The 25,484-nt window shown below is 54.4% G+C and overlaps 1 protein-coding gene across 6 annotated transcripts in view; it reads right to left on the bottom strand.

The window, feature by feature from the left end:
- SMOC2 (SPARC related modular calcium binding 2) overlaps positions 1-22,841 on the bottom strand; it is a 154,853-nt gene extending 132,012 nt beyond the window's left edge. Inside the window, exon 1 of one of the 6 annotated variants that reach the window (XM_087865691.1) lies at positions 22,495-22,841. In XM_087865691.1, the coding sequence (XP_087721817.1) occupies positions 22,495-22,578 (84 nt within the window). In that variant the 5' untranslated portion in view covers positions 22,579-22,841. The remainder of the gene's footprint in view (positions 1-22,494) is intronic. The other 5 variants (XM_045770611.2, XM_087865693.1, XM_087865692.1 and 2 more) reach the window with 5 other exon arrangements.
- Positions 22,842-25,484: the final 2,643 nt, after the last annotated feature.

The raw sequence follows: 25,484 nt of genomic DNA, 5'->3' as shown, positions 1-25,484 counted from the left end.
GGCGGGGAGAGCCTGCATTTCCATCTGTCTGAGTGAAGGGCGGTCTCTAAAACCGAATTTGACAGGAGGCCTCATCATACTGTTACTGGCAAATCAAGACGCCACAGACAACAGCAACCTGCTCTCGTAGCCACGTGGGAAATTCCATCGAAATAAATGTGAGACAGGGTTGCCCTCAGCAGCCGCCCCCAGAACTCAAGGAGGTGCCGCCGGCCCATCCCGCCACTCACATCGGGGCCTTTGTTTCTGAGAGGAGCACTTTAAAACACGATCTGCGTGGACAGGAATCTCTTCATTAACATAAAATTATACAGATACAGCAGGGTGTGTATGTAAGAAGCTCTGAGCATCTCACATTTGGTATTTCTTCCTTTTTTTATGTTTTGGTAAAAATCATTCTGCAAGTGCCTCGAAAGGCGTGGAGAGAAGCCAGACTTCTCGCTAATCTTCAGTGTCTTGGGATTTGTGGCCTTAGATGCGTTTAATATGACTTCACGGGAAAATGGAATGTCAGAGAAACACTTTGTGGGATCCTGGAAGAGAACTATTTTTCAAAACTTCGATTATACTTGTTCACCACAGAGCAAACCAATGTCACAGGTGGCCGAGTTTATAAATTGGATTTTTTTTTTTTTTTAAACAAGAAACTATGTGGCGAACTGGCTTCACTGGCAGTCTTTTCCATGACAAGGAGCAGATGCCCTACGAAGGGGCATGAGAGCCTCGTTTCTAAAAGACATTCCATAGGAAGACTAACGTCAAGTTGTCAGGGTCCCCAGGAGACTGCGCTTGAAAAGACCGCGCTCTGGCTCAGCCGACGGATCCTGCTTCGGGGACCCGGAGTGGATGCCGATGGGCAGTCCTCTCCATACGGTGGGTGGTGCTGGCGGATGTCAGCCCTCGCCCTCACTGTGAGGAATTCTGCAGGAGCTCCTACACGTGGTCCCACGGGCCCGTTGTGAGGACATGGAAGCACATACAATCTTGTGTGTCTGTTCTATGAGCACATCGAGTGTAGAGGACATTATTGTCTAAGTTAGCCCTCCAGCCCAGAGACCGGGAAAAGACACATGCACCATTTCCTTGAATGGCCTGGAAATTTCCATTCAATGTTCTTGAAGGGATGAGAAAGCCTTTGCTACGAGACTGCAGAGCAGGAATCTTGGCAGGGCTTGCGATGTGGTAGACGCTCTTTGTCTTCCTAAATGGCATCTCACGGACCAGCTACGTTGGGAGGGAGCCTACTGCTCTGCTCATTTTTACTACAAAGGCATGCGGTTGGGTTTTGGTGCAGGCCTGAATTTGCACGGTGCTCTCAACTGCTGATGTCTGTTGATTTCAGGACACCATTTACAAACAGGAAGATTTAGAAAATCGCTTCCGTCTCCAAACCCTGACCCTTTGAATTCTACGGCTCCCCTGGGCTCCGCCAGCCCAGGCTTTGTGTTTACACAAACCAGCGTGCGTCCGTTTACAAAACACACTCGCCCCCCACGAAGCCCGCCCGCTGTAGATTTGCCAAAATTTCCTCACCAGGGAGTGCACTGCTCGCTTAGGAATATCCAGAGAAATGGAGATTTCAAAAGGCACGACTGAAATCACTTCCCTTGATGCCCCTACGAGGGCCAGAAACAACACCCTGGAAGGTGTGGCCATACGTGGGATAAAGACCCGCTAACCAGTCAGGGGCCACGGAAGACCCCACCCACAGCTGGGAGCCCTGGCTGCCCATAGAAGGCCATGCTGCCCTGCCTGGCCCACCCCTGGCCTTGGTCCCCAAGGAGCACAGGACAGCTGCCGTGAGAGGAACCCTGGACCCATCAGTGAAGGGCGGCCAGACCTGTGCCATGCGGACATGCACCACGCCAGCTTATGGGGCCTGATTGCTGGGGTGGGTTATGCCACGGCTCCGGCTCCCGGTGAGACCACGGGAAAGCAGGATCAGCCATGAGCCTGCTCGACTAGTTCAACTGTTGATGCAGCAGTCCCCAAACACCACCCTGAGCTGCACAGGGAGCTGGGAGCAGAAGGAGCTCCAGAGTCCTCGGGAAGCTGCGCTCTACCGTGCGGGGGAAAGGCGGGAGTGGCTCTAGTCTCCACAGAGCACCCACACATTCTGAGAGCAGGGCCTTGAAAATCACCGACCCGAACAGCACACCCTCGCGAGCACATGCGTGCAGAAACACAGCAGGGCCGGCAGAGGGGCCCACCTCACACACGCCTTACCTGCTCGAATCACTGTGGGAAAGGAGCAGCCCGCAGGCTTCCACTCCTGGGCTAGACACGACCCTGGCTCAACGTCCCGGCATTTTGTCTCTGGCTTCTGATCTTGTCCAGTGTTGGTACTGATTGACTGAGCATGTGCTCGTTGAGCCAAGGAAGGGCAGAGGCTCACATCTGACTTTTAAGGGGCAGTTATTAATGAAATGCATCTGTTATTTAAGCAAAAAACACAATCTTTGCTTCCTGAGATTATAAATGAGTCTGCAGCTCGTTGCTACAGTTTCATTACAGATACAGTAAATCTTTTCCCATCAGGTATTACACAGAATTTAAGGGAAGTCTGAAAAAGAAAAATCCACGGCGGAGCTGTCAGAAGGACAGTATCCATGGAGCGCCTGGGTGGCACAGCGGTTAAGCGTCTGCCTTCGGCTCAGGGCGTGATCCCGGCGTTCCGGGATCGAGCCCCACATCAGGCTCCTCTGTTATGAGCCTGCTTCTTCCTCTCCCACTCCCCCTGCTTGTGTTCCCTCTCTCGCTGGCTGTCTCTATCTCTATCGAATAAATAAATAAAATCTTAAAAAAAAAAAAAGGACAGTATCCTTGATGGACAGGAAGCGTGTCTGAAGAAACTCAGGGAGACACTGAAAGTAAAATACAGTTTTCACAGCTTTGCTGAGATACATTCCACATATAATAAAGTTCATGTGGACAAGAGACAACTGGCATTTCAATCTGATTGCATGTGTTTGGGGATGTTGACTGAGTTCAGGCGACACGGCCTCCAAGGGGTGGCAGGAGCTGTGGGACCCCCAGACACACGACCCAGGTGCTCAGTGACCCTCCCCGTCGAGCCAGGGCCTCCAACGATTGCGGGGACAAACCCCGGCCAGCGCACCCCCTTCCTTAGAGGGTGGCAGAGAGCAGCCGAGGCCTCAGGCCGGCCGCACCGCTCACCTCTGCCCAGCGCACCCCAGCACCTGCGGGGAGCCCAAGCCAGGAGGACTCCGCGTCCAACCTCCCTGCCGCCGGCTGGCTTCCCACACCCGGCCCTGGGCGCAGGGACACAAACACGCTGCAGGTGTGCCCTGCACCCAGCGGGGCTTCCAGAACTCGTCCTCTGGGACAGATACTATGAGAAGTATGCTTTCTTCTTGAGATTTCTGGAAACCGCCTCCCACGGAAGTTCCTTCCTCGCCTACAACAAGCGCGTAAAAGCGGCCAGGCTCCTCCCTGTGCCCCCAGAGCAAGCACCAAGGCCTGCAGTCTGCTCTGGGGGGAGATGCCCACCCCCTGGGTAGGGCTTTCCTGTGGTAGGCGGGGCCTGCCAGCCCTGCTGCGCTGGGCTTCACCCCACCTGTGACCCCCGTTGTGCTGCACGTCTGGGGGGCAGGAGACTCGCTGGGCACTTCTGTCCACACTCCTGCAGTCAGAGCTCCCTTCCCTGTACCCGACACTGTCCTCTGCCCAGTGGTTTTCCAGAACACGATGTTGTTCCAGAGACGTCGTTCCTGCCGCAGCAGAATAAAGCTCCCTGGGACAACCCTGAGGGAAATCCGGAAAGAAACTTGGGAAATACTACTACGTACAAGTTCCATAATAAATGTCTGAAGTCCGTGGCACGCAGTACCTTCAAGTTTGTCTATTTGGGATCTGTGGGACTGACATCCGAGTCGGATCTCGCACTGACCTCTGACCCTCAGATGCAGCGGAATGTGAAGGAAACACGGCGTCAACCAGCCCCACACCCGTGAAGCCGGGGACAGCTGGGCCCTTCACCCGCTAACTGTCCCCAGGTGGCGTTCGTCCTGGGGGGGCTCCTCTTCTCTTCCCCAGCCAGCATAATGCACCCAGAAGTGCCACAGACAAGCTGCCCCTCCAGCGGCCTCCGGCTGCATGAATGCCCACTAATCATCGTGGACACAATTACCACGGGGCCAGCGCCCACAGCTGCTGCCAGCATGGACCCGGGGTTCAAGTCCCAGGGACGCAGTGTGTCGGATGCAGAACCCGACCCCAGCTCTGTTCTGGCCAGCCTGTCTCCACGGAAACCCCTTTCCTGCAGACGCACCTGCCCCTCTGACCACCACACCCCGGCAACGCCCCGGGGCCCCACCGGAACGGCGCCGATGTCCCCCGAGACCACCTGAGAAGTGTGAGGATGGAGGAACTTCTCCAGGTTTGCGCTTGCTGCAAGCACGGGAGATTATCCAGAAGCACCTTCCGCTTCCTTCCACGCGTCACAGACACCTCCTGCATCAGACCTGCCTCACCTCCACGGGCCATGTTCCCTCCCCCAACTTCACATCCCTTCTCGTTCAGATACCAAATCCCTTCAAGCGTCCACACACATTAAATGAAAAAGTGAAAACTATCAGATTTTAGTACCCTCTCAATCCACTCAAAATAAGTGCTTTCCCCTTCATGTGATTAGAGAACAGTCTTCATGGACGTGAGGACACAGCATGGCGAACAGACACCAACTGAGATTGCTTCGTTACGACTTACTAGCTGCGAGCTGCCTCAAGCTTTGATTTCTTTATGACTAATGTTTCTGTTTACTAAAATGAGCTTATCCTTAAGGTAAATATAGAGGGAAAAGATGTATCACCTTATATTAAGCAGGTAATTCTCATCCTGCATTTTATGACTTTCTGTTTCTCAAGTTCAGGTCAGAAGTGTGTTTTAGGAACAAAGCACCTGAGAGCTGGTGGGCGAGGGAGGGGCAGTGACTTGGAGCGAGAGACACCCCCACTGCCCGGCAGGGCCGGACCCCAACGGTGTCCTCTGGTAAATGTGGGGACCTCCAAATGAGACACCTGCTTCGTGTGTTATAGATCACGCCCACATGGCCAAAGGTCATCTGACTCTTGGAACCCGCAGGAAGAGAGGTTGCTCTCACCACCTGTGTACCCACTTAGCCCTCTTCCGAGGGGCACACCCCCTTTCAGTTTTGCCTGGTCATCACACACAGAGCAGCGGGCAGAGGACACAACATACACTGGGAGTCCCTGAGGTCAGGTCATTTCCTGAACTGATGTGCCTGTCACCCGAGGTTCTTCCTCTCCCTACGACCTCTAAATTCACCTTCCATTTCCCCTCCCTAAACATCTCTGTGCAATGTGGTCTGTGCGTCCACTCGATGTCCTAACTGTGTGATTCCACGTCAGTCATCAGAATCTGCCTTTGGAAAGCACGAGATGAGAGGCTCACATGTGTGTCCAACACCACGAGAGGTCAGGCCTCCAAAACGAGGGAGGAGGACAAGTGACCCTAGCCAGCAGAGAGCTCAGAGGAGCCCGAAATCCTCAGCACAAAGGCCGCCCGGGAGGGGCGCTGGAACAGAGGAGGCTGCCCACCAGCCCGGAAAGGACCACCTAGTCTGCAGACACGGGGCAGCTCTAACCCCGGGGCATTTACCACACCCCTGCAAACGTGAACTCTCCCCAGGGTCCATCTGTCAGAGCGCGGCATGAACTTCAACACATGGGAACAGCCTTCATTGTACTGGAGGGACCTGGAATCCCAAAGTTACCCACGCGGCAGGCTCAAGTGATGGGCTCTGCTGACTACAGTCACTCAGGCAACCAAAAGTGCCAGAAGCTAAGGGAGGAGAGGGAAGGACTGCCGGTGGGGCCGCTCGGCTGAACTAGACAAGAGCTGCCGTCAGGGATACTTGTTAGGTAAGCGACTCGTTCCTGAGGAGCTGACAGGTCATCATCACAGCAAGGACTCCGCATCGCAGCCCTGACCTCAGACACCGCGCATGACGTAACCGTGCCCTGAAGAAACAAGTGCGTTGACCGCTCATGGAGAGCTGAGGCCCGCGAGCCGCCTCGCTCCCCGCTTGGCGCCTTCCGTGCCCAGTTACCAGGTTGGGCTACGAGAGCTGCACGTCTGCATGTGCTCCCCTCGTTGAGTGTGCTAGCGAGACTGCGGCTGACGTCCAAAACGCTCACGCTGCACCGAAATTCCACGCCAGTTCTCAATAGCTATTCAAAGGAAAGCCAACATGATAAAATGAAAAGCCACTAGAAGAGGAAAGCTTGCTCAGCTTGCTTTAAGAGAACGGGTGAGCCCCTAAACGTTATCCTGCACAATACCTTTTTAGGAGTCTCTAAAAAATACCCCAAAAGACTGACAAGGGATTCACTTGAAATTCTGAGTATGCCCAACACCACGGGGGAGTGAGGTTAGACTTTGCTTATCCTTTCAACCAAAATACCATGTAAGCGTGGGCCTCTTACAGACAGACAGATGCCCGGGCCCCAGGGTCAACAGCGGCCCTTCCTGAGTCACCCAGGGCACCGGCCACCTCTCACCTCATGCAACAAGCATGTAGAGCACAGAAGAGCCACACGGCGTTCACAGCATTTTGCACCCTTAATTTTAAAATAGATTCTGTCTATTAACACGTTCCCACCAAAATAAGTCCTTCCTAAAGGCTGGTGATGGGTAGTAAGGAGGGCACGTATTGCATGGTGCACTGGGTGTTATACGCAACTAATGAATCATCGAACTTTACATCAAAAACCAGGGATGTACTGTATGGTGACTAACATAATATAATAAAGAAATATTATTATTAAAAAAATGAACACAATATGCCATGAAGGTTTGGGTGCTGAAGTCATGTTTGCTCAACTTTGGCACTAGGTTTCCCCTTAAACATCAAGCGTGCAAAGGGGGGGGTAGAAAGTTGGCGAAGCAGAGCCCACACACCTGGTTGCCCCAGGTGCCCCGACTCGGGCTGCTCCTTAGAAAACGGTGGCTGGCGAGCACGCCTCCAACCCCTTCCAAGCCCCAGGCTGCTGAGATGACTCATTCTCTCCCTCGCCTACCCCCCCCAACACTACCAAGTACAGACATTAAAAATTCTCATTGTAAACGTGCTTTTCAAAATCACTGGGAAAGTCGTGAAAAGGACACTGCAACAAAGAGCAGACGTGTCGGGGGGCAGCACGTGGGTGGGCAGTGTTATTTCTCAAGATGTCTGTTAGGTTATTATGTTGCTTCTGGAATTTCCTCGAATCTCCTAAGAACTCACCCCATCCTAAAGAACATCTCAGAGCACTGGGGTTTGGGGCGTCCTCTGGCCATTTACATGTGTGCTCACTGGTCACGTGAGCACAGCCACTGCAGTTTGAGGCAAATGAGGTGCCCCTGGGGAATCTTCTGGCACCTCAGTCTGTCAGAGCTAACACCACCTAGTTACACTGCATTTACACTACAATAAAGGTAAGACTTCCAGGGGACTCCGCAGGGTTCAAACTTGCAGCAAGGGAAACACGCACAAGGAAGCCTTCGGAAGTCAACACCACCACTTGGGGGACGCGTGAGGAGACAAGATGCGGAGAGACGGGGAAAAGCCCCGCAGGGACTCAGGACTGTCCCCACCACGACAACCTGGCTCCCCGACGGCCACAGCCCTCCACCCACGAGCCTCCCGCAGGGCACCGTGGACAGTCACTGCTTCCCGGCCGGCCGTCCCCGGCTGGGCTCCTGCCTCTGCCCCAGATTCTTTGTCCGTGAACCCCGTGGACTCTGACCTCAACAGCAGGGAGTCCACGGAACACTTCATGGTCAACACGGCTCAAGCCCTTGGCAAACCTGCTTCCCAGCGAATCGGCGGCACCAGAGACTCACCCTGACCCGTGACCGTCAGCTTTGTGACCCAGGGCATGGCACTCAGTCCATCTATGCTTCAATTCCTCTCCACAAAGTGGAACAGTTCGCGTGCCCCCCGCGCGGAACAGGGGAGGGAGCGCACGGACACCACCAGCGCGGCCCTGAGTGGAGTGAGCATCCCGCTGACTCGTGGTTCCAGTGCATCAGTCACCGCGAGGGGGCGCTTTGCAACTTCTGCTAAACTGAACTGCAAGATTATGGTTTCCAAGATATAATTAATAAGTTAGGTTTAATTATTATAAAATGAAAGCAATAATAACAATATGCCTAACTGAACGTCCCCAGCTTTTCTGCAGCTTCCACAGGGAGTTGGCATTAGACCAACCCAAGAGTCAGGAAGGCTTCCTGGAGGAAGAGCTGATGTTTGTAGAAAGTGAGGAGGCCTACGCAAGCACACAACAAAACACAGGGTGTCCCCAGCCCAGCAGGCGGGGCTGTGGCAGAGCGAGCGCTGAAAACAGCCCGGCAGGGGACGGGCTCATGGAGGGGGATGGCCTCGCCCAGGAGGCTCATCTCGCCTCCCAGAGCTGGACTCTACACCAGAGCAATGGAAGAGGCGGGTGTTGACAGGGACCGCGAGCACAGGGCAGGGTGACGGAAGAGGACCTGCTCCCACCTGGCAGCATGGAGGACGGAGCTCAGCCGCTGGCCCCACCCACCAGGGGCAGCAAACCCAGGGCGCACAGCCAGACTGAGTCCTCCTGCCCACCAACCGCTAGACCTCTGTTGCCCAGTCCATAGGGGCCCAGTGAGGTCCCTCCTGCAGGATTTCGTCCTCACAGCATCCCTCCAGGACGAGGCCAGGAGGCCTGTGTGGTGTTCAGTTCCATGCCAGAGTCTGTCTCTCCGTGGGGCCCAGTGTCCACTTTCATGGCGGGTGCAAAGGGCTGGTTAGGTGTCATGCCCTGCATGTCACCAGAGAAAAGACTGCAAACAGGAGGTGAGTTAGCTGCGAAACGACCGACGATCGAGAGCGATGGAGCAGGAATGTCCCTGTTAGACTATTCAGAATGTTCCTAAACAGAAGGAAAGAGAGAAGGAAAACTTCTGGAAAACCCAGAGCTCTCCCTCTGGTGGGCCTACTGTCCTCTGTCCCACTGGGAACATCCTGAGAGGCCGTGAGTCGTCACCCCCCGGACAGCAGCCAGCGCCCAGCCTCAGGCCTCCGGCAGCCTCACACAGGAGGCTGGCCAAGCCGGTCATCTCAGCGGGCACTGCTGCCCTGCGACCATCATTTCAACCTCGCGGCTATGGTTCGACTCCGGCACACTGCGCATGTGCAGGGCCACGTCTCCAGGTCCCGCCACGCCGCCTGGCTTGGCTGCGAACCCAACCAGGCCACCCAGTGCGGGTTAACACCGGGCAAGGACCGCCCCTGGGGCACCCATGCCACACCCACCCAGGCCCCGCCCCCGGCCCCCTCCATACCACGCCCACCCCCTCCCCCCACACCGTGCCCCCCCACCGCCGCCTCCCAGGGCCCACATCCCCAGGTCTCCTCCCTGCTCACAAGTGTGACCACGTCCAGGCTGCGCCATTCAAGGCTGATGTGCGGCACCAGCGTTCAGACCACGTGGCGGCTTTAGCAGCGCTCAGAAACCAGCCCTCACGTGGTGACACGCCGAAGGGAAACCGAGCCCTTCCCGGTGGCCCGCGTACCCACGTTCAGGTCCCACCCCACTGCCCGCCAGGGTCGTGCGGCCTAGGGATTGGCACCGTCAGGGCCAGGCCAGGGCCCTGCCAGCCCTTCACGGTTTGGAAAGCCGCGTGCAGCTTCTGCAGACCCCTGGTGGGGGGCGCGCCGAGCGCACCCCCATGCGCCCCTGCACGCCAGCAAGGTGCAACACTCGGAATGCCTGTCGGGGCATCGCGAGCAATTGCATCCCAGAGCTGCCTGCTTGTGTGATGTCAGGTTGGCCTTTGGGGTTTCCTAACTCTCCCTTCACTGTGCTGTTCGTGGTCCCCACAGCTTAACCACTAACCCCACGGCCCCGCTGAGACGCCTGACACCAGCGACTCCGAGTCAGGCCCCAGCCGGAATGATGACATTTGCGACCTTTGCTCTGCGTTTTTTACCCGATTGTGTTATGTAAACTCCATAAGGTGAATGAGTCTCAAATAGTCTTCAGAAAGTGAAATTTAAGGAGGGAAGGAGAGAGTACGAGCACGGACACTTCCGAGTGGAGGCAATGAGGAGATAGAAGCAGCCAGGCTCTCCCCATGGGGACCCCAGGGCAGCCCCCCAGTGCCTGACCCCGTTAGGCCAGCCTGGGCAGCGGTACTACTGAGCCACGACCTGCCCGCCTGCCCTGGTGAACCTCTCATTTCCGACTCTGCTCAGAGGAGACAACTGTTCGGCTGAAGGCAGCACAGGGAAATCGCCAGTCTGTCACAAACTCTGCAGAGTTTAAAGAGAACTCACACACTAGGGTCAGGCTGAAGTCAGCTGCCCTACTATGGCCCTGTCTGGGGTCGGGGGTGAGACAGCTGAAGAGCCGGAACCAGGGACCCCTGCCCCCACATCACAGAGTGCAAGCCCTGCCTGCCTGCACCCCCAGCACACCGTGGCTGCACCCCCCACTCCCAGCACCCCCCCAGCATCATGGGCTGCACCCCCACTCCGAACATCCCCTATAGCACCATGGCTCCACCCTCCACCCCCAGCACCATGGCTGCACCCCCCCATCCCCAGCACCATGGCTGCACCCCCGGCCCCCAGCATCATGGCTCCACCCCCCCGTCCCCAGCATCATGGCTGCACCCCCAGCCCCCAGCACCATGGCTGCACCCCCTGGCCCCCAGCACCATGGCTGCACCCCCCGGCCCCCAGCATCATGGCTGCACCCCCTTGTCCCCAGCATCATGGGCTGCACCCTCTGCTTGCACCCTTGCTCTGCCTGCACCCCTGCTCTGACATCCTGGGAGGGCCCCTCTTAGCTGCCCAGCCCATACTCTCAGAGCACCTCCTCCTCTTCCCCGACCCTTGCACCCTGCAAAGGACCCTTATGAAGCCTCCTCACATGTCCAGGTGCCCACCCCTAGCTGCCACCCAGAGACTCAGGACTTAGGGGGAAAGCCACCTTCCGGGCAGCGTTTCTGACAGCGATGACCCCTCCTGTAGCCCCAGCCCACTGTCCACGGCTCCAGCAGGGCCACACGTCACGTGACACACAACTGTCTTGTCTGCTGGTCGATGGGGTGCATCATGGCTGGACAATGTCCTGCTTGTCCCCATTGTCTTGCGCTGGCAACAGGCACCCAGGGGGACGTCGTGTCTGTCTCATACCGTGGCCCTTGGAGCACATCCGGACACTGTGAGGGCTGTGTCACAACTTCAGTGACATACTTCACTGGGCTGCCCTTCCTTCTCCTCCTTCAAAGTGCCCTCTGTTCCGTGGAACATGCATTCCGAGAAGCCCACCAGCACGGACGCAGCGTGCTGGGCTGCAGGGCACCTCGCACGTATGTGCCTCGTGCACAGCTGGGCACCTGCTCCCTGCCCGCAGAGCCGAGGTGGGACCAGCTCTGCCACGCTTGCCCTTGGGAACACCCAGACAGCAGGGAAGCCAGGCCTCCGAGCCTAGATCGCACAGCCGTCAACTTACAGCGCTCAATGAAACTGGGAAACCCAGGAAGGAAAGAAGATCAGAAAAAAATATAGTGATTTTTTAAAACAAAGCCTGGTTAGAATTTGGCTGAGTCAAGTTCCGGGTTAGTTCGTGTATTCTTTTCAGACATTGCAGCTCACAGAGCCCGATGACATACAGGCTTCTCCATCCTCCCTGTGGGGAAAAGGTGACCCGGCCTCCCTGGTGTGGGAAAGAGGCCGTGATGCTGGGGGTCGAGCTGGTGGGGCCGCAGGTGGTAGCAGGGACCACAGTGAGGAGGACAGGGATGGCTGGGCATGATTCCATGCACTCCGGGCAGACGTCAGGAAACCTAAGGGCGGAGAGAGACAGAAATACAGACAGAGATAGAGAAGGAGACAGAGACAGAGATGGAGACAGAAACAGAGAGTCAGAGAGGCAGAAAGACCAAAAGCTTTAAAGAGAGAGACTGAGGGAGAGACAGACAGAGATTAAGCTCTAACTCCATCTTTGCTTTGCCAATTTAATTATTTTGTCATTTTTTGTTAAATTTGGGGGTTAGGTAAGAAGAACAAGGTTGAGGTTGTGGGAAAAGGGCTGATGTGCCAGGCTTTCCCAGGAGGAAGGAAGCCCGGGTTGCACAGGGCCTGGGCCCTGTCTTGGGCGTGTCCTCCGGCCCCGCCACCTTTCCTGAGGCAGACATCAGCCCACGGGGTGCAGGTGCACCTGCTGGGGAAGGTCGTCAGGGGAACGTGACCATGGGTTGACCGGAGGCTGGACTCGGGCTCTGGGAGGCTGCTCACCCCCTCCGGTGTCCTGGGATGTGGGTTCTGCCCACGTTTTACTGCCAGAAGCCGCCCAAGGACACAGGCTCAAGATGGAGGTATGGTGTGAGCCTATGAGGACCGCTTCATGACTGAGCCCAGTTGGATCCTCTTTACAAAATTTCCGATCTGGCGGGAGACGATATGCCAGGGTCGCTCGCAGCCTGGGCCACAGCCCAGGATCCCCGGAGCCCAGCAGCAGCCCCTCCGACCCAGCAGCAAGCAGCAGGGCTACCCGGGCCTGCAGGGATGACACCACCGGCTCCGCGCAGCCTGGAAATGAGCCCCAGCTCCGACGAGGACCAGGGTGGGAAGGGACACCCCCGGATGGTGGGCAGGCCATCCTCCTGACGGCCTCCAGTAAGAGTCCATAGGCGACTGCAGCCACAGCAGGAGAAGCACGGAAAGAAGAGCCGAAGTGAAGGAAGGGGAGGGAGCAGAGATGTGAGTGGGGCCAATAACCACCTCTCCGAACTTCCTTCAGAGTTCTGGGGACAAAGAGATGTGATCGGTTTCTGAGCCTGGTGCTGGTGAGAGGTCAGCGGAGTCCAGAGGGACGAGGGCACCCTGAACACATAGTGGGGAGGGGCTTGATCTGCTGTACTGCTGTTCTTTCGGGTAAGACCCATCCTAAAACCGGCATGTTGGAGAACTTCCGCCCTGGAGCGCGGTGCAGTATCCTGTGGGTTTAGCAGGTAAGTAGTATCCAAGTCACGGAGTGAGCGGGTCCCGCAGCAGCGGACAGCTGGGGTGCAGACAGCTCTGCTCAGGAGCCCCTCTGTGCCCCAGCAACACAGCACTCCTGCCCCATGGCCGAGGAACAGCCCTGCATTTAACAAGCTCATCCCAGACTTCAAGACAGCTGCCAGAAACATCAGATAAAAATTGTCCCTGTTGCTTTAATGCCCAGATTTAGCATCTCTGCACCAGGACTCAAATCTCTAAAACTGGAAAGTTGAATGTGGTGCCTGAACTCACACTAAGTGGCAGCAGCCCGTGAGGTCTTTTTGTTGTCAAGGTGGCAGAGGCTTTGCTGGTGGTCGAACCCCAAAGCCCACCCAGGAGCCCCCAGCGCCAGAGCCAGGCCGCTCTTGGGCTCCCTCCTGTGGCGGATGCCGGGAACGTTGGAACCTGGCCTGCAAACCAGCGGGGGGCCGCACCTGTCCTTCACACAGGGTGTGAAAGGGAGCAGAGATGCCAAGGGTGCCGGAGAAGAGATCCATGACTCCACCTGGATTATATCTCTGAATGAAAGGAATGATCCATCTGTGGCAACTCCCTCCAAAAGATAAATCTTTTAAGAATGAAGAGCTGATTATCAGGAGCACATATCTGCAGATCCGCAAAGCTACAACTCAGCGAACGTGTATGTTCAGGTCAGAGCCGTTACTCACTTTCCTTACCCCGAGGCGTTTACAAAAACCTAAAATATATACACCCGCCAAGTGTATATAGCATCTTGGCAAGGATATTACAAGGACAAATGAGATACTATCGTGAGAGCGCAGAAGGCTGGCGCTCCCTATTCTAAGAGAGGAAGATTCAGAGTGTCAAAACCACTTATCACACGGAACTCCTAATCCCATGAACCAGAGGCCACCATCCTGATGTCTCCAAGAGCGTGCCCACGTTCCCAGGAGACATCCTGTGTACAAGGTGCTAGAATAGGGGGTGGGACAACCAGGACTACTGGGAGTGCTTGAATGACTGTATGCAATTCAAGTGTCAATTATCGGATTAGCGCAAGCTTCTAGAGTAGGGTTCACGGGAACGTGTACTTGGAAGTCCAATGCAGTGTTTTCCTGACTTTCAAGTCATTGATTCTGAAGGGTGGTGAAGGAGGGGAAAGACATACCCAGATGTCCCGGGACTTTTCCCTGGAACGGTAAATCAGTGCAGCAAACGGACATGTCCTCTGTGTCTTGTCTCCTGGGGTGAGTCCTGGCCTGTCGTTCAGGCGCGTCGAGGCCAACAACTCTTACAGGAAGACAGGAGCGCTCAACAAACTTGCATGAGCCAGAGGGGAGAGTCCCAATCTGGGATAAGGGGGATCAGGATACAAATCTGGTTTTTATGGGAATAACATAATAGTTACCACTCACAAATCAAAAAAAAACAAAAAAGCAACTGGCCCCAGGGGGACACTGGCTTAACAGAATCTCAAAATTAAAAAGTTATATAGAAAAGTTAGCCAAGCACCCGCTAGTGCCTCTTACGAGGTTATGCTTCGCCGATTAAGGACCACCTGCTTCTGCGATCTTGTGTCTAGACTGACCGCCACATTCCTGAAAGGATACTGATCAACCAGACCTCAGAACGGACCTGTTCAGAGAGGAAACTGGGAGCCTTGGGCCCTAAGGACCCCACAGAAGGGACAATGGCAGACACAGAGCAATGCTTAGCAGTCGCCTCGGGCACATGGACAACCCCGTGTTGTTCAGAGTCCAAATGCTGGACAGAGAGCCCAGGCCAGAGAAGCAAGGGGTCGGAAGATGGCAGAATAGGCGTCTGGCCTCCAGAAAACCTAGTCACCTTCTCTAAACACCTACATGAGTGGCCCATGGAAAACAGACGATGTAAATTCTGGCTGATTCAGCTATAGATGAATTTTTAAAGGTTACATGACTGATTCTCAGCCTGCATTAAAACCAAATTCCTTCAGGAGTTCCTACGGGTGCAGAGGAGTCCTCTTGATGACAAACTGTATCCCTAATGAATGGCATTAGAGCAAGGCACCAGGATGTCTGTATTATCTGTCTTTTCAATGTTTAAAAACTTCATGTGTGTCTGTTTGCCAAAGATGAAGGACTCCCCGGCCATGATATCCAGGCACACAGTCAGCTCCACAGGAGACAGGGGCCACCTCCATCCCAACCACCTCCTCCCCTTCTCCTCCGCCATCCTCCTACAGCTGGCAGGTTCTCAGGCGGCTGCCGTGCCGGCCCCGGGCGGAGGCGTGGGGAGTGGAGTCCTGGCCCGCGTGGCGCCCAGGCTGCCGGCTATGCTGCTGGCCTGGTCTGGCTCAGTCGTTCACGGTGAAGGACGTAAGCAGCTCATTAGAGTACTTAATGTGACTGATCTCGGAGCAGAAAGTACGATGCGAAAGCATGACCTACATTTCACCTGCTACCCCAGGTAACGGTACGTCACAGAAAGGGTGCCGGGGCGCCTCTGCCCCAGCAGGTGATGCGCGGTCTAGAACCCTAACCCCGGTCGGCCAGGAACCCCCACAAGATCATTCACGGGACCGTCTCAACCCTGCAAGCCACACAGAACGGCAGGACACTAACTTCTGGTTTCCAAAGATCTACTTTTTTAAATTAATTTTCAATATACTTTAAACAACGTTGTGATTACACACTCCTAGGTCCTGTGTGGAAAGAATCAATACGCCATGGAAGACAGACAGTGCACGAAATCCTGCTCTGAAACCTTCACTCAAATCTCACAAGTCGTTCTTAAAAATACAGGCATTCATGGAATTTATCATTTTTTTGTCATTTCCGCTTCGTGTTTCCAAGGGGCTGGCTCCTCTCAATGGGGAGATTGTAGCCTATGAAGGCTTTCCTCCAGCTGGCGTCTAACGTGTGGCGGTGAAGCTGTGAGCGTGCCTCTGGGATGCTTCTGTCCCTCGTGCGCTCTTCCCGGTGTGACGGGACAGCTGGGGCAGGGAAGGAGAGCGCGTCCGTGACAGGTGCGCGGGGAGAGGCCGACCGCGTGCACGGAGCTCACCGGAGACCGTGGCCGGACACACGGAGAAAGGACAAGTCTCCCTTCGGTTCTTCTCAAAACAGGCCAAAGTGCTGAGAAAGGCACGGAGAGTGGGAGGAAAAGGCAGCTGGATGTACATGGATGGGGACCGGCTTCAATGTGGGCCACGCGGGCCACAGCGGCGCCCCAGCCCTCGCAGCCCTGGCGCAGCCGAGCCTCAGCAGAGGCACCTGCCCGAGCGCGCAGGTAAGGAAGCTCACCACGAGCAGCACGGAAGCCGAGCAGATTCCCTCCGAAGTCAGAACCTCGGGCGGCCGCTCAGAGTGCCTGCAAACCTCTCTCGGCCGCCGTCCACTGAGACACAAACACGGCCCCCCGCGAGCTGTCCGATGGCCCTCGGTGACACAGGCGGATGCGCAGGCCAGGGTCTGCTCCTCGGGCTCCAGGGGCACTGCGCCCTCCCCCCGCCCACAACGGGGCTGGGGCGGAGGGGACCCCACCCTGACAGCGTCCCAAGGCCGTCTTCAGGGGGAGGGTCCGGGAGAGCCTCCTTCACAGCACACAGCCTCGGCATCGTCCCCAGAGCGCCCCCCCCCCCCCACGGAGCGCCCGGCCTGGTCCAGAGCAACGTCTCTCCCCTTGTCTGCCCCTCGAGGGCTGGGGTGGGATGGCCCGAGCCTCGGAGGTCAGACGGGCTCCCCTACTCCCAGGAAGGAAGCCAGCTGCTTATGACGCGGGGTCTCGTAGGTAGGACGGCGTCCTGTGTTTCCAGTGCCTTGATTACGCCACACAGCAGCAGACAAATACACAACACGACCCCCTCGGGCAAGGTCGCCTGTATACCTTGGCAAAGGTTCGCCAAAAAAACGATGGACTTGTTCTTTAAGAAGTGACTCAAGTCTAACAAATTTGAGAACATCCAAAATGGAACGGGCCTCACAGCCCGGGCCACACTAAAGTGTTCTGAACCCGTGATCAAACACACCGCAGATTATTGTGTTTACCTAAAACTCTCCATGCTCTCTGAAACTTCATTATTATCGGGACAGACTCTGCCAGCAACCTCAAACCCTAGGAGTTGGCTTACCCCCCGTCCCCGCAAAAAAACTCTGCCCCAGACGTGGGGCTTGCTAATGGATGGGTCAGTAACAGGATGCTGGGGATACAGTGACAGCGGCGGCCCACCCCCGCAGCTCACTGATGGCCAGGACCCAGCAGGCAGAGGGGACGCAGTGCTCACAAGGGAGAACAGGAGGGACAGAAAGTCAGAAGCCTCACTAAAATAGCAACAACAGCCTCATTAACGCCTGGTATCTTGGTGATGGAGGCGAAGGGGATTCACTGTGATTTGGGCAGAAGGAGAATGGAGAAAGACCACCAGGGAAAAGAAAGTAAACGAAGGAAGACACATACTGGAGGAAGGAAGGGTTCACTTACTGTGTGGACATTTCACCTTGTCCTAAGTGCCAGCTTCATGGGTTCCATGCCACATTATGTCATACGCAATAAAATCTGAACATAATTGTGGTTTTAGCAGTCATTCTGAGACCGCCCTCATGTCAAAACTTCTAATTAAATTTAGCTGGATATTACAGTACGCAAGCTTCCATTTATAATTTCTTTTTTTTTAATTCTGACAATACAAATGCATTAACATTTAACTTGGCTCCAATTTTTTGTGTTTTATTATGAATCTTTGCTCTTTGATTTTCAGCGTGGGACTACAAAGCCATATAAGACTGTCTATTACTAATACTTTTAGAATAATTTCTTCTCAACCCATATGAAATTAGGATTTTATTTTCTGAATTCTTTTCTCTTGTGGGCTTCAGGTAAATATTTAATGCATCAGTGTTACTCAAACTGTAAGGCGGTACAAACATTCAGAGTGGGATCCCACCCCATCACTGACACCACCAAGCAGCAAGACAGAAAAGGACCATTCTAGTTTTCTATGAATGAACTCAGAATGCTATTTCTCAATTTTTCTTCTTTAATTTCAAAAGAAATCCATCATTTTTAGTTTTGTGTCTGGTATGTGGAGAATGGAATAATTTTAATTCAAAAATACATAAATGTTACCTTGCTCTCTATCCCAGTGCTCTGCTAATCCTAGTAACACCCCCATCCTAAAATCCTGGGGCGTTGTGAAGGCTTATTTTGATACAGAATTACCTAGAAATCTGCTCTGTTCTGAGCCGTTGTCACATCAATGCCCACTCACTGCACAATCCTCTCAGGACCTGAACTTGCCTATAGCTTTATTTATGGTCTTGATTTCAAGTCAAAATTAAAGTGACCGTCTAGATGTTGGGGTCCAGTCGCCATGTAAAGGGGCTTCTAGGTCGGAAACTGTCAACGGTGTTTACTTTCCTCCCCCCGTCCACCTCTGCAGTCGGTGTTCTGCTGACGAATGAAACACAGCCTTGCAGAGCACCACTCGTGCTCAGGGCATTTGCAGTGGGAGAAGAACAAATGCCCAGAATCGCTGCCTAAAGCTTCTGACCCTCAGTGAGCACAGCATCGAAACCGTATGGCGCACATTTCACACCGCAGTGGCCCAGAAAGCACGTGCGTGTTGTGCCGATGTTCCTGTAATATTGATATCAGACCCCCTCTTGGGGGTGCTAATGATGAAATTACAGATTTTAAAACTTACAGATGAGCAAATACTGTCTTTCCGTTTCCTTCCTTCTCTTCCAAAGCAAAGAAATACATCCAGGAGCAGAGAACAGCCGTTTCGACTCTGTCCTTACGTGTCCCAACCCCCTGACCAATGGAGCACATTCCCTCCCCCGCGGGAAGGGGGGAGGGAAAAGACACTAAGGGATTATAACGTCCCTGAAGGTGACACGGAAAAGAGTGCAGGGAACACCCATTCCCCCAAAGGAAGAAAAACAAATTCAGGTTGAATTTGGAAATGGTTGGATCTGCTTGGGTCCGGGGGCAGTGCCCTTGTCTCTCCGAGCGTGGACGCAGCAGAACGTCTGTGGGTGGGTTGCTGTGAGCGTCACGCGAGCAGCACAGACGCAGCGCCTCTCACAGACCGTGTAGGGCAGCGTGCTCACAGCCAAGTCCTGGGCATGAACCCAGGGCAGCGGCCTCATCCGCTGGTCACAAGATAAGGCCAGGCGTGTGCATCTCGAGTATGGGCAAAACACCATTGAGTCGGATCAGAAAGGAATCCACTGGCTTGATCTCAAATACTGCGGGAAGGGGGTCAGGGAACATCACTGCCCCGAAGAACACATTCAGGTGGGGCTTACTGTCCGTCCGCCAAAACCCATACGACTACACCTATGACAGAGTGAAAGCAGGGCGATCACAGGTGCGCACCTGGAGATAAATATAATTGTGTGTGCTCAGTAACTACAACTGCAGATTATTCCGTGGTCCCAGCCATTCGCAGAAATAAAAAGGGGACACCTGCGTGGCTCAGTTGGTTAAGTGTCAGAGTCTGCTTGAGATTCTTTCCCTCTCCCTCTCCCTTTCCTCCCCCTGCTCTCCGAAATAAATAAATAAAATCTTTTTTAAAAGATGTTTTTAAAAAGAAGAGAAATAAAAAGAAAAAAAAAAAGCCAAGCATTCCCACGAAAAATGGACATGATCCAGCCTTAGAACGTACCTACTTCTTACAGGAAGAAATAGACGTGGACCCTGTCGGGGCAGATGGAACATGCTTAACAACATCATCTGTTGATCGGCAATGACACCGAAGTCTGATCGCTGACCAGGAGGTCACGCAAAGCCAACAAAACGTCATAAGGAAAACATAAAGGGAGGGCCTTATGTTGCCATTTCTAAAGAATGACTTTGGTGGGGGGAGGAAAAAAAGGTAATTATCAAGCGAAGCAGATTCTCTTCGTGTTGAACACCAGGCAGGAGCGGAGATGAAACCCAGGGCCACTCTGACGGCCCTGCCCCCAGGCAAAGACCATGTGGTGTCAGGAGGCAGAAAGGCAGGTGCACAGTTCTGGGAAGCAGGCGTGACAAGCTTCCAACCCACAGAGGTGGAGGATTATCTCTGTTTCTAGGTGAGAACAGAAGGTGGGATTGAAGGAGGCCGAGAGGAGTCCGTGTTCTGTCCTCTGCCCGTCGAGCTCTGCACAACTGACCTCGACTCAGCACGTGGAAGCGCCAAGAGCAGAGCGGTGTGCTGGAAGCATGTGTGATGGACAAGCACATCGCCAGGCCAATACCCGCACACCCGAAGGACGCGGCAGCAGACCGAATGATCACAGCACTCAAAACACCGCACAAGGACCAGGGGCACGGTGCCATCAAAAATAGTGCTAAGTGGAGAACCAATATACACCGGGCATACTAAAAGCCTTATCTTTAATCCTCACAGCATGCTAAGCAGACATTACTGCATCCCCACTTCACCGATAAGGAACCTGGAGATTAAGAAAGTTAAGTAACGTGTCTAGAGTCAGTCACACATCTGGGCTGACGCTGCCTCTCTGATTTATTAAAGATCAGATGTAAACCTCGTAGAGGAAACAAAAGATCCCCAAACGCTAGAAAGTGATCTGAAAAGAGGTGATCACCGCAGAAGGCCCAGCACATCTAACACTTCCTCCTGACCCCTCAGCCAACTTGCTGAATTCCTAGACTGTAGGGTGGGATGGGGAGGAATATGCCAAAATATTTTAGGGCCTGAAAATTTCCTTCTGGATGTGAAAGCATCGTGCATTGCGTTTGCAAATGTAGATTCAAGGCAAAGGTTTTCTGGGAGGGAGCAGAACAGGGTACTGCTCAGCCCTGGAATCCCCAGGCAGGCAGCCGGGGTCCCTGCAGCCAGGGAAACCACACAGCATCTGCAGAAGCGAAGGACAAGAGCTCCGAAGTAAGCATTACACAGAAGGATGGCTGGGAGGGGAGAGACCAGAACCTACAGAGATTTAATAACTAACCACCTCGCTTCTGCTTGTCCAGGGAGGTCCCAACAGACCCAGGAGCTCCCGGAAAGCAAGCCGGCACATGGGAGTCTACCTTGTACAGGGTCCGAAAATCCGTGGCAAGGGTAGGTAGCTGCTGCTCCAGCTCTGCGAGAAGGTGCCAGGGTCCTTTTGAGAACTGCTCTGTGCCTCTGTGGCTCTCCACGCTCTCTGGGCGAGAGGAGTCTGCACATACGTGTGCTATGGATGTGGACACACAGGAACACACAGGAAGCCTGTCTGATGGCCTCTCTGGGGTGATAAAAGTTCCGCAGGAACGCTGAGCCTGTGGAAACGTCCTCAGAGCTTCCAGGGAGCAGTTTCTAATCTACAAGTCATTTGCAAGACACAAGGCAGGGACCCAAGGACTGCTCCAGAAGAATTTTAGGTATGAACACTGAACTCACTAACTTCTTTCCCCCCTCATACTGCTTGAAAAAAAAAAAGCCCACAGGACTGCTTCAAATTTGCTGAAAAGCAGAACTGGACCACAGCTCCTTTCAAACCTTAGGTATTTTCGATACAATAAACCCCTTCAGGACAAGTCCCACTACTTAAAAGCATCTCTCCAACCAGAGGTGTTCTCTCCACCTTCGTGTTTTCTCAAGCACTTGTTCAAAAACACATTTAAGTGGAATGTTTTCGTTTCTGCAGATTGCATTAATTACGGGTTTGCAAACACTGCAAGCCCACGAGGTCTGCCCAAGCTGGGGGCTGCAGACTCCCGGCCTGGGCCGGCGGCCGGCCGGTGGCTTGGCTCGAGCCCTGCGCATAGCTCCGGGCTTGGCCCCGCGCGCCGCCGGCCAAGGCTGCTGCAGAGAAGTTTCGGCTAAGAAAGAAAAACACACAGTGGTCAACCGCGGTGACCCACGCGCTCGGGAGCGCGCCTGCTTGCGCGCAGCACCGGGACCAAGAGAGGACCCGGGAAAGGGGACCGCAGAACGTGGAGACGCCTCGTCCAACAACTTCTGCCTGCCGCCACGAGTGAAAATAGTATTTATTTTAATGTCATCTGCGTCCTCCTAGATTCACTTGGGGCGGGTCTCTGGCACAGGCAGGCTCACCAAAGGGGGCTCAGGAGTAGGGCCCAGGACTAGCAGCTCCTTCCCCCAGCAAGCGGCCGCGGGTCCGCGCGGTGCCCACGGAGAGCCGGAGTGATGGAGGGACGCAAGGCCGAGCGCGCTCCAGGCCGAAGGAACGGCACTTAGCGGATGACCGTGCCCCCGGCGGGGCGGCCCTCAATCCGCGGGGCGGCGCCGCCGTCCCCAGCCTTGTGTCCGCCTGCCCACCCGTCAGCTGGACGCGCAGGACCCCGAGAGCACCCCCACGCGGTGGTAAGACCCCAGAAGCCCACGCAGCCGCCTGGGGACCGGCTTGGGCCCCACCTGCTCGGACCCCGCAGGCGGGAGGTGGCGCCACGTTCCCGAGGAGGGTCACCTGCTTCCCGGGGTCCGGACGCTCAGGCAGGAGGGGAAGGCGGGGACCGCGCTGGGGCGAGCCGCCAGGTCCCCCGGGACGACTCACCGTGAGCGCCGAGAACTTCTGCGCGGGCGCCGGCGGGAACAGCCCGGCGAGCAGGGGCAGCCAGCAGAGCTGCGGGAGCAGCATGGTGACGCGCGCGGCACGGCGGCTGGGAGCCGGGCGCAGCGGCCACTCGCGGTCCTCACCCCGCGCTCAGGGCGCCGGACTCCAGCAGCTGCCCTGCGCACGCAGCGGCCCTCCGCGTCCTGTGCGGCTTCGCCGGCTGCTGTCAAATAACTCCAGAACTTCCCGGATCCTCCTCCTGCTCGCTCGCTCCCTCCCTCTCCTCCTCCAGCCCCACCCCCGCGCCGCCGCCGCGCCCGCTCGGCTCCGCTCGGCTGCGCGCTCGGGCCTGGGGCCGCCCTGGGCGCGGGTCTGCAGGAGCGGGAGGTGGAGAGGGGCCACTGGGGCTGCGCCGCCTGTTAGCGCCGCGTGCGTGCCGGCTTCCCTGCGCGCGCGCGCACACATACACGTGCACAAACACGCGTGCGCACGCTGCTGAGCCGTTCTGGTGTCCCAGGGCACCGACCCCCTGCACGCGCGACAGGCCCTGCGGTTAACCCACCGCTTTACACCTAGGTCTGTGCCCCTGTTCCCAGGGTTCTCCTGGACCTCCAGATTCTGATGCTACCTCATTCGGCCCAGAATGTCGCCGCTCACATTTGCTGATTGATTAGCTGGCTTTCCAGCAGAAGAAGCCATCGACACAGCATGGTCCAGAAAATTCATGGAGGCCTGCGTGCCTTTGGCATTTTTTAGCAGATTAATGCACTTGGGGACGAATTTTGGACTAGAGATCCAGGGTCAGACTTCAGGGACAGGGGGGAAGTCTGGTGGGAATGTGGCTGTTTCTAGAGCAGCTCTGTCAAGGTGGCTCAGGTATTTATGGAGGGAAAACAGTGGTGTCCAGGTTGCAAACTCCCCGGTGGGCACTGGTTGGAAACCAAGAGAATTTTGCACACCCAGTTTCTGGATACTATCCATTGCAGACGACATTGCTGAAATAGTTTAGCCTTGGCTTACAACTTTACAGGGGAAAAAAAAAACCCTAATTCTGGCTCACACAGAAAACCCAAGAGTGAGGATTTTCAAGAACAATGCCTCAATTGACTTGTCAGGGGCACTGGGAAAAAAAACAAAACAGAAAATCCAAATCTGATTTTTAATCGGATGTTTAATCGGAAGCTTTGGCTAGAAAGGGCAGGGTGGAGGGAATGAATCTCAGGGCTGCATCAGCAAATCCCATGACTGGTTACTGAGACAAAAGCAGAGTTATTCCAACCACAGGGTCCCACACTATGGAGGGAGAGGTCTTCCCATGTCCAGCGGGAAAGTGATGGACACAGGGTCAGGGAAGATGGGGAAGAAATGCATCTTCCTGCAAACCACTACTAAGTCTCCTTCCGATTCCAGAGCCCTGAGAATCTGCTGAGTACTTAAACACATTCCTCCTGGCTCGAGGGCTCAGGAGGAAATTGTAATAAAACTCTTGGGGCCTGAGAAACAGGTGAGCAAAGCAGCTGCAAATGATTACGTAAATAAGGAATGCCATTAGGAAATGTTAATAAAAATTAAGGTAAAAATCAAGAAATAAATACTGCATACCGCGAATTGTAAGACTACCCAAAGAAGAAAATTTACATTCAGATCTGACATGAATCCTTTAAAAAGCACTTCCTACTAAAAATTTTGTGTTTACTTTCTACTTTATTTAGAGGGCTGCCGATAGCTGAAATGTTGATTTGATATTGTGCACTTTTCCCTAGAGTTCAGAAGACTTGGACACATGTCCACTCATTCACCCTCCTTGACTTCAAGGATGGCAGACAAGGAGACTTAAGGATGGCCATTTTACAGATGAGAAATAAAAGCCAAGGGGTCATACACCTTCGCCAGATCTCACAGGCAGCAAGATCAGGACCAGACCCGGATGCCAAAGCCTGTAGTACTGGCCAGTCCACTTCTCTTCCTTTGGGGGCACCACGGGAGCAGAAGAAAACCTGGCTCTCAAAGCCTCTTATTCAAGAAAGATGTGTCAGCATGTCCGTCACACATCACCTGCAGATCCTCCAGGAATTCCAGAAAGATAAACGCAATGGGTTTGTCTAAGTCTCTGACGGATGAGGCCAGGCTGGATCCTTCACAGACTCCTTAACGACTAGAAGAGCCCACGGGCGCTGGATGCCAAATGTCACGTTCTTAGAGATACTCGTGATGGAGTCTGGAGACATAGTCACTTTCCATTTTTATGGAGAAAAACAATACGTTGATTTAAAACACTAGGTCATAGGTATGTCTGTCTGTCACTCTTAAGTCTCCAGAAAGTTATGACTGGCATGAATACCAGATAATCGCCCCATTTTAAGGACACGGATTTAAGTATTTCAAAATTAAGACAGGAAATAATCAACTCAGTATTTTCCAAACAGTTCCTATAGGACAGACAAGTGTGTAGAAGAAGTTCCCTTCTCTTGGAAATGCGGGATTTTCAAAAGTGATAAATGATAAGAGCTCATTCTAAAACATGCCTCCTCGACCCAGAACTTAAATTCTTGTCACTGGTGAAAGTTACAGTAAAGAAAAGTCAGAGAAACTAAAGACCCAGTATTCCAGCCGTGCTTAGACTTAGAACCCACTTAGGCTGGTAGCAAAACCCTTTACAGGGCGCACCAGCTTACGTTCTTTGACTGTGCCAACAGTGCAGTAGGACTTTATTCTTATGATAGAATTTAATTATTATTTCTGGGTAACATGTGTTTGGCCAGAACACTTTCTGTCAGCTCCCTTTTCCACCTGCGTGTGCAAATGTGGGACATTTAACGGAAGGTCTGCTGATCCTTCTTCCAAAGCCTGCCTCGGGGTCAGGGTCGCCATGCTGCCTGCCAGCTGCCGCAGAGCGCACACCCCACGTCACCAGCCGCCTCCGCTCACTTCCTTTATTAACGTTTCTCCCAGCTCCCACTTAATCCTGGCCGGAAGAATCTTCCCAGTTC

The sequence above is a fragment of the Ursus americanus genome, chromosome 11, assembly GCF_024610735.1.
Source record: "Ursus americanus isolate L20-20 chromosome 11, mUrsAme1.1.p, whole genome shotgun sequence".
Lineage (NCBI taxonomy): Eukaryota > Metazoa > Chordata > Mammalia > Carnivora > Ursidae > Ursus > Ursus americanus.
This window is presented reverse-complemented; position numbering and strand designations above follow the sequence as displayed.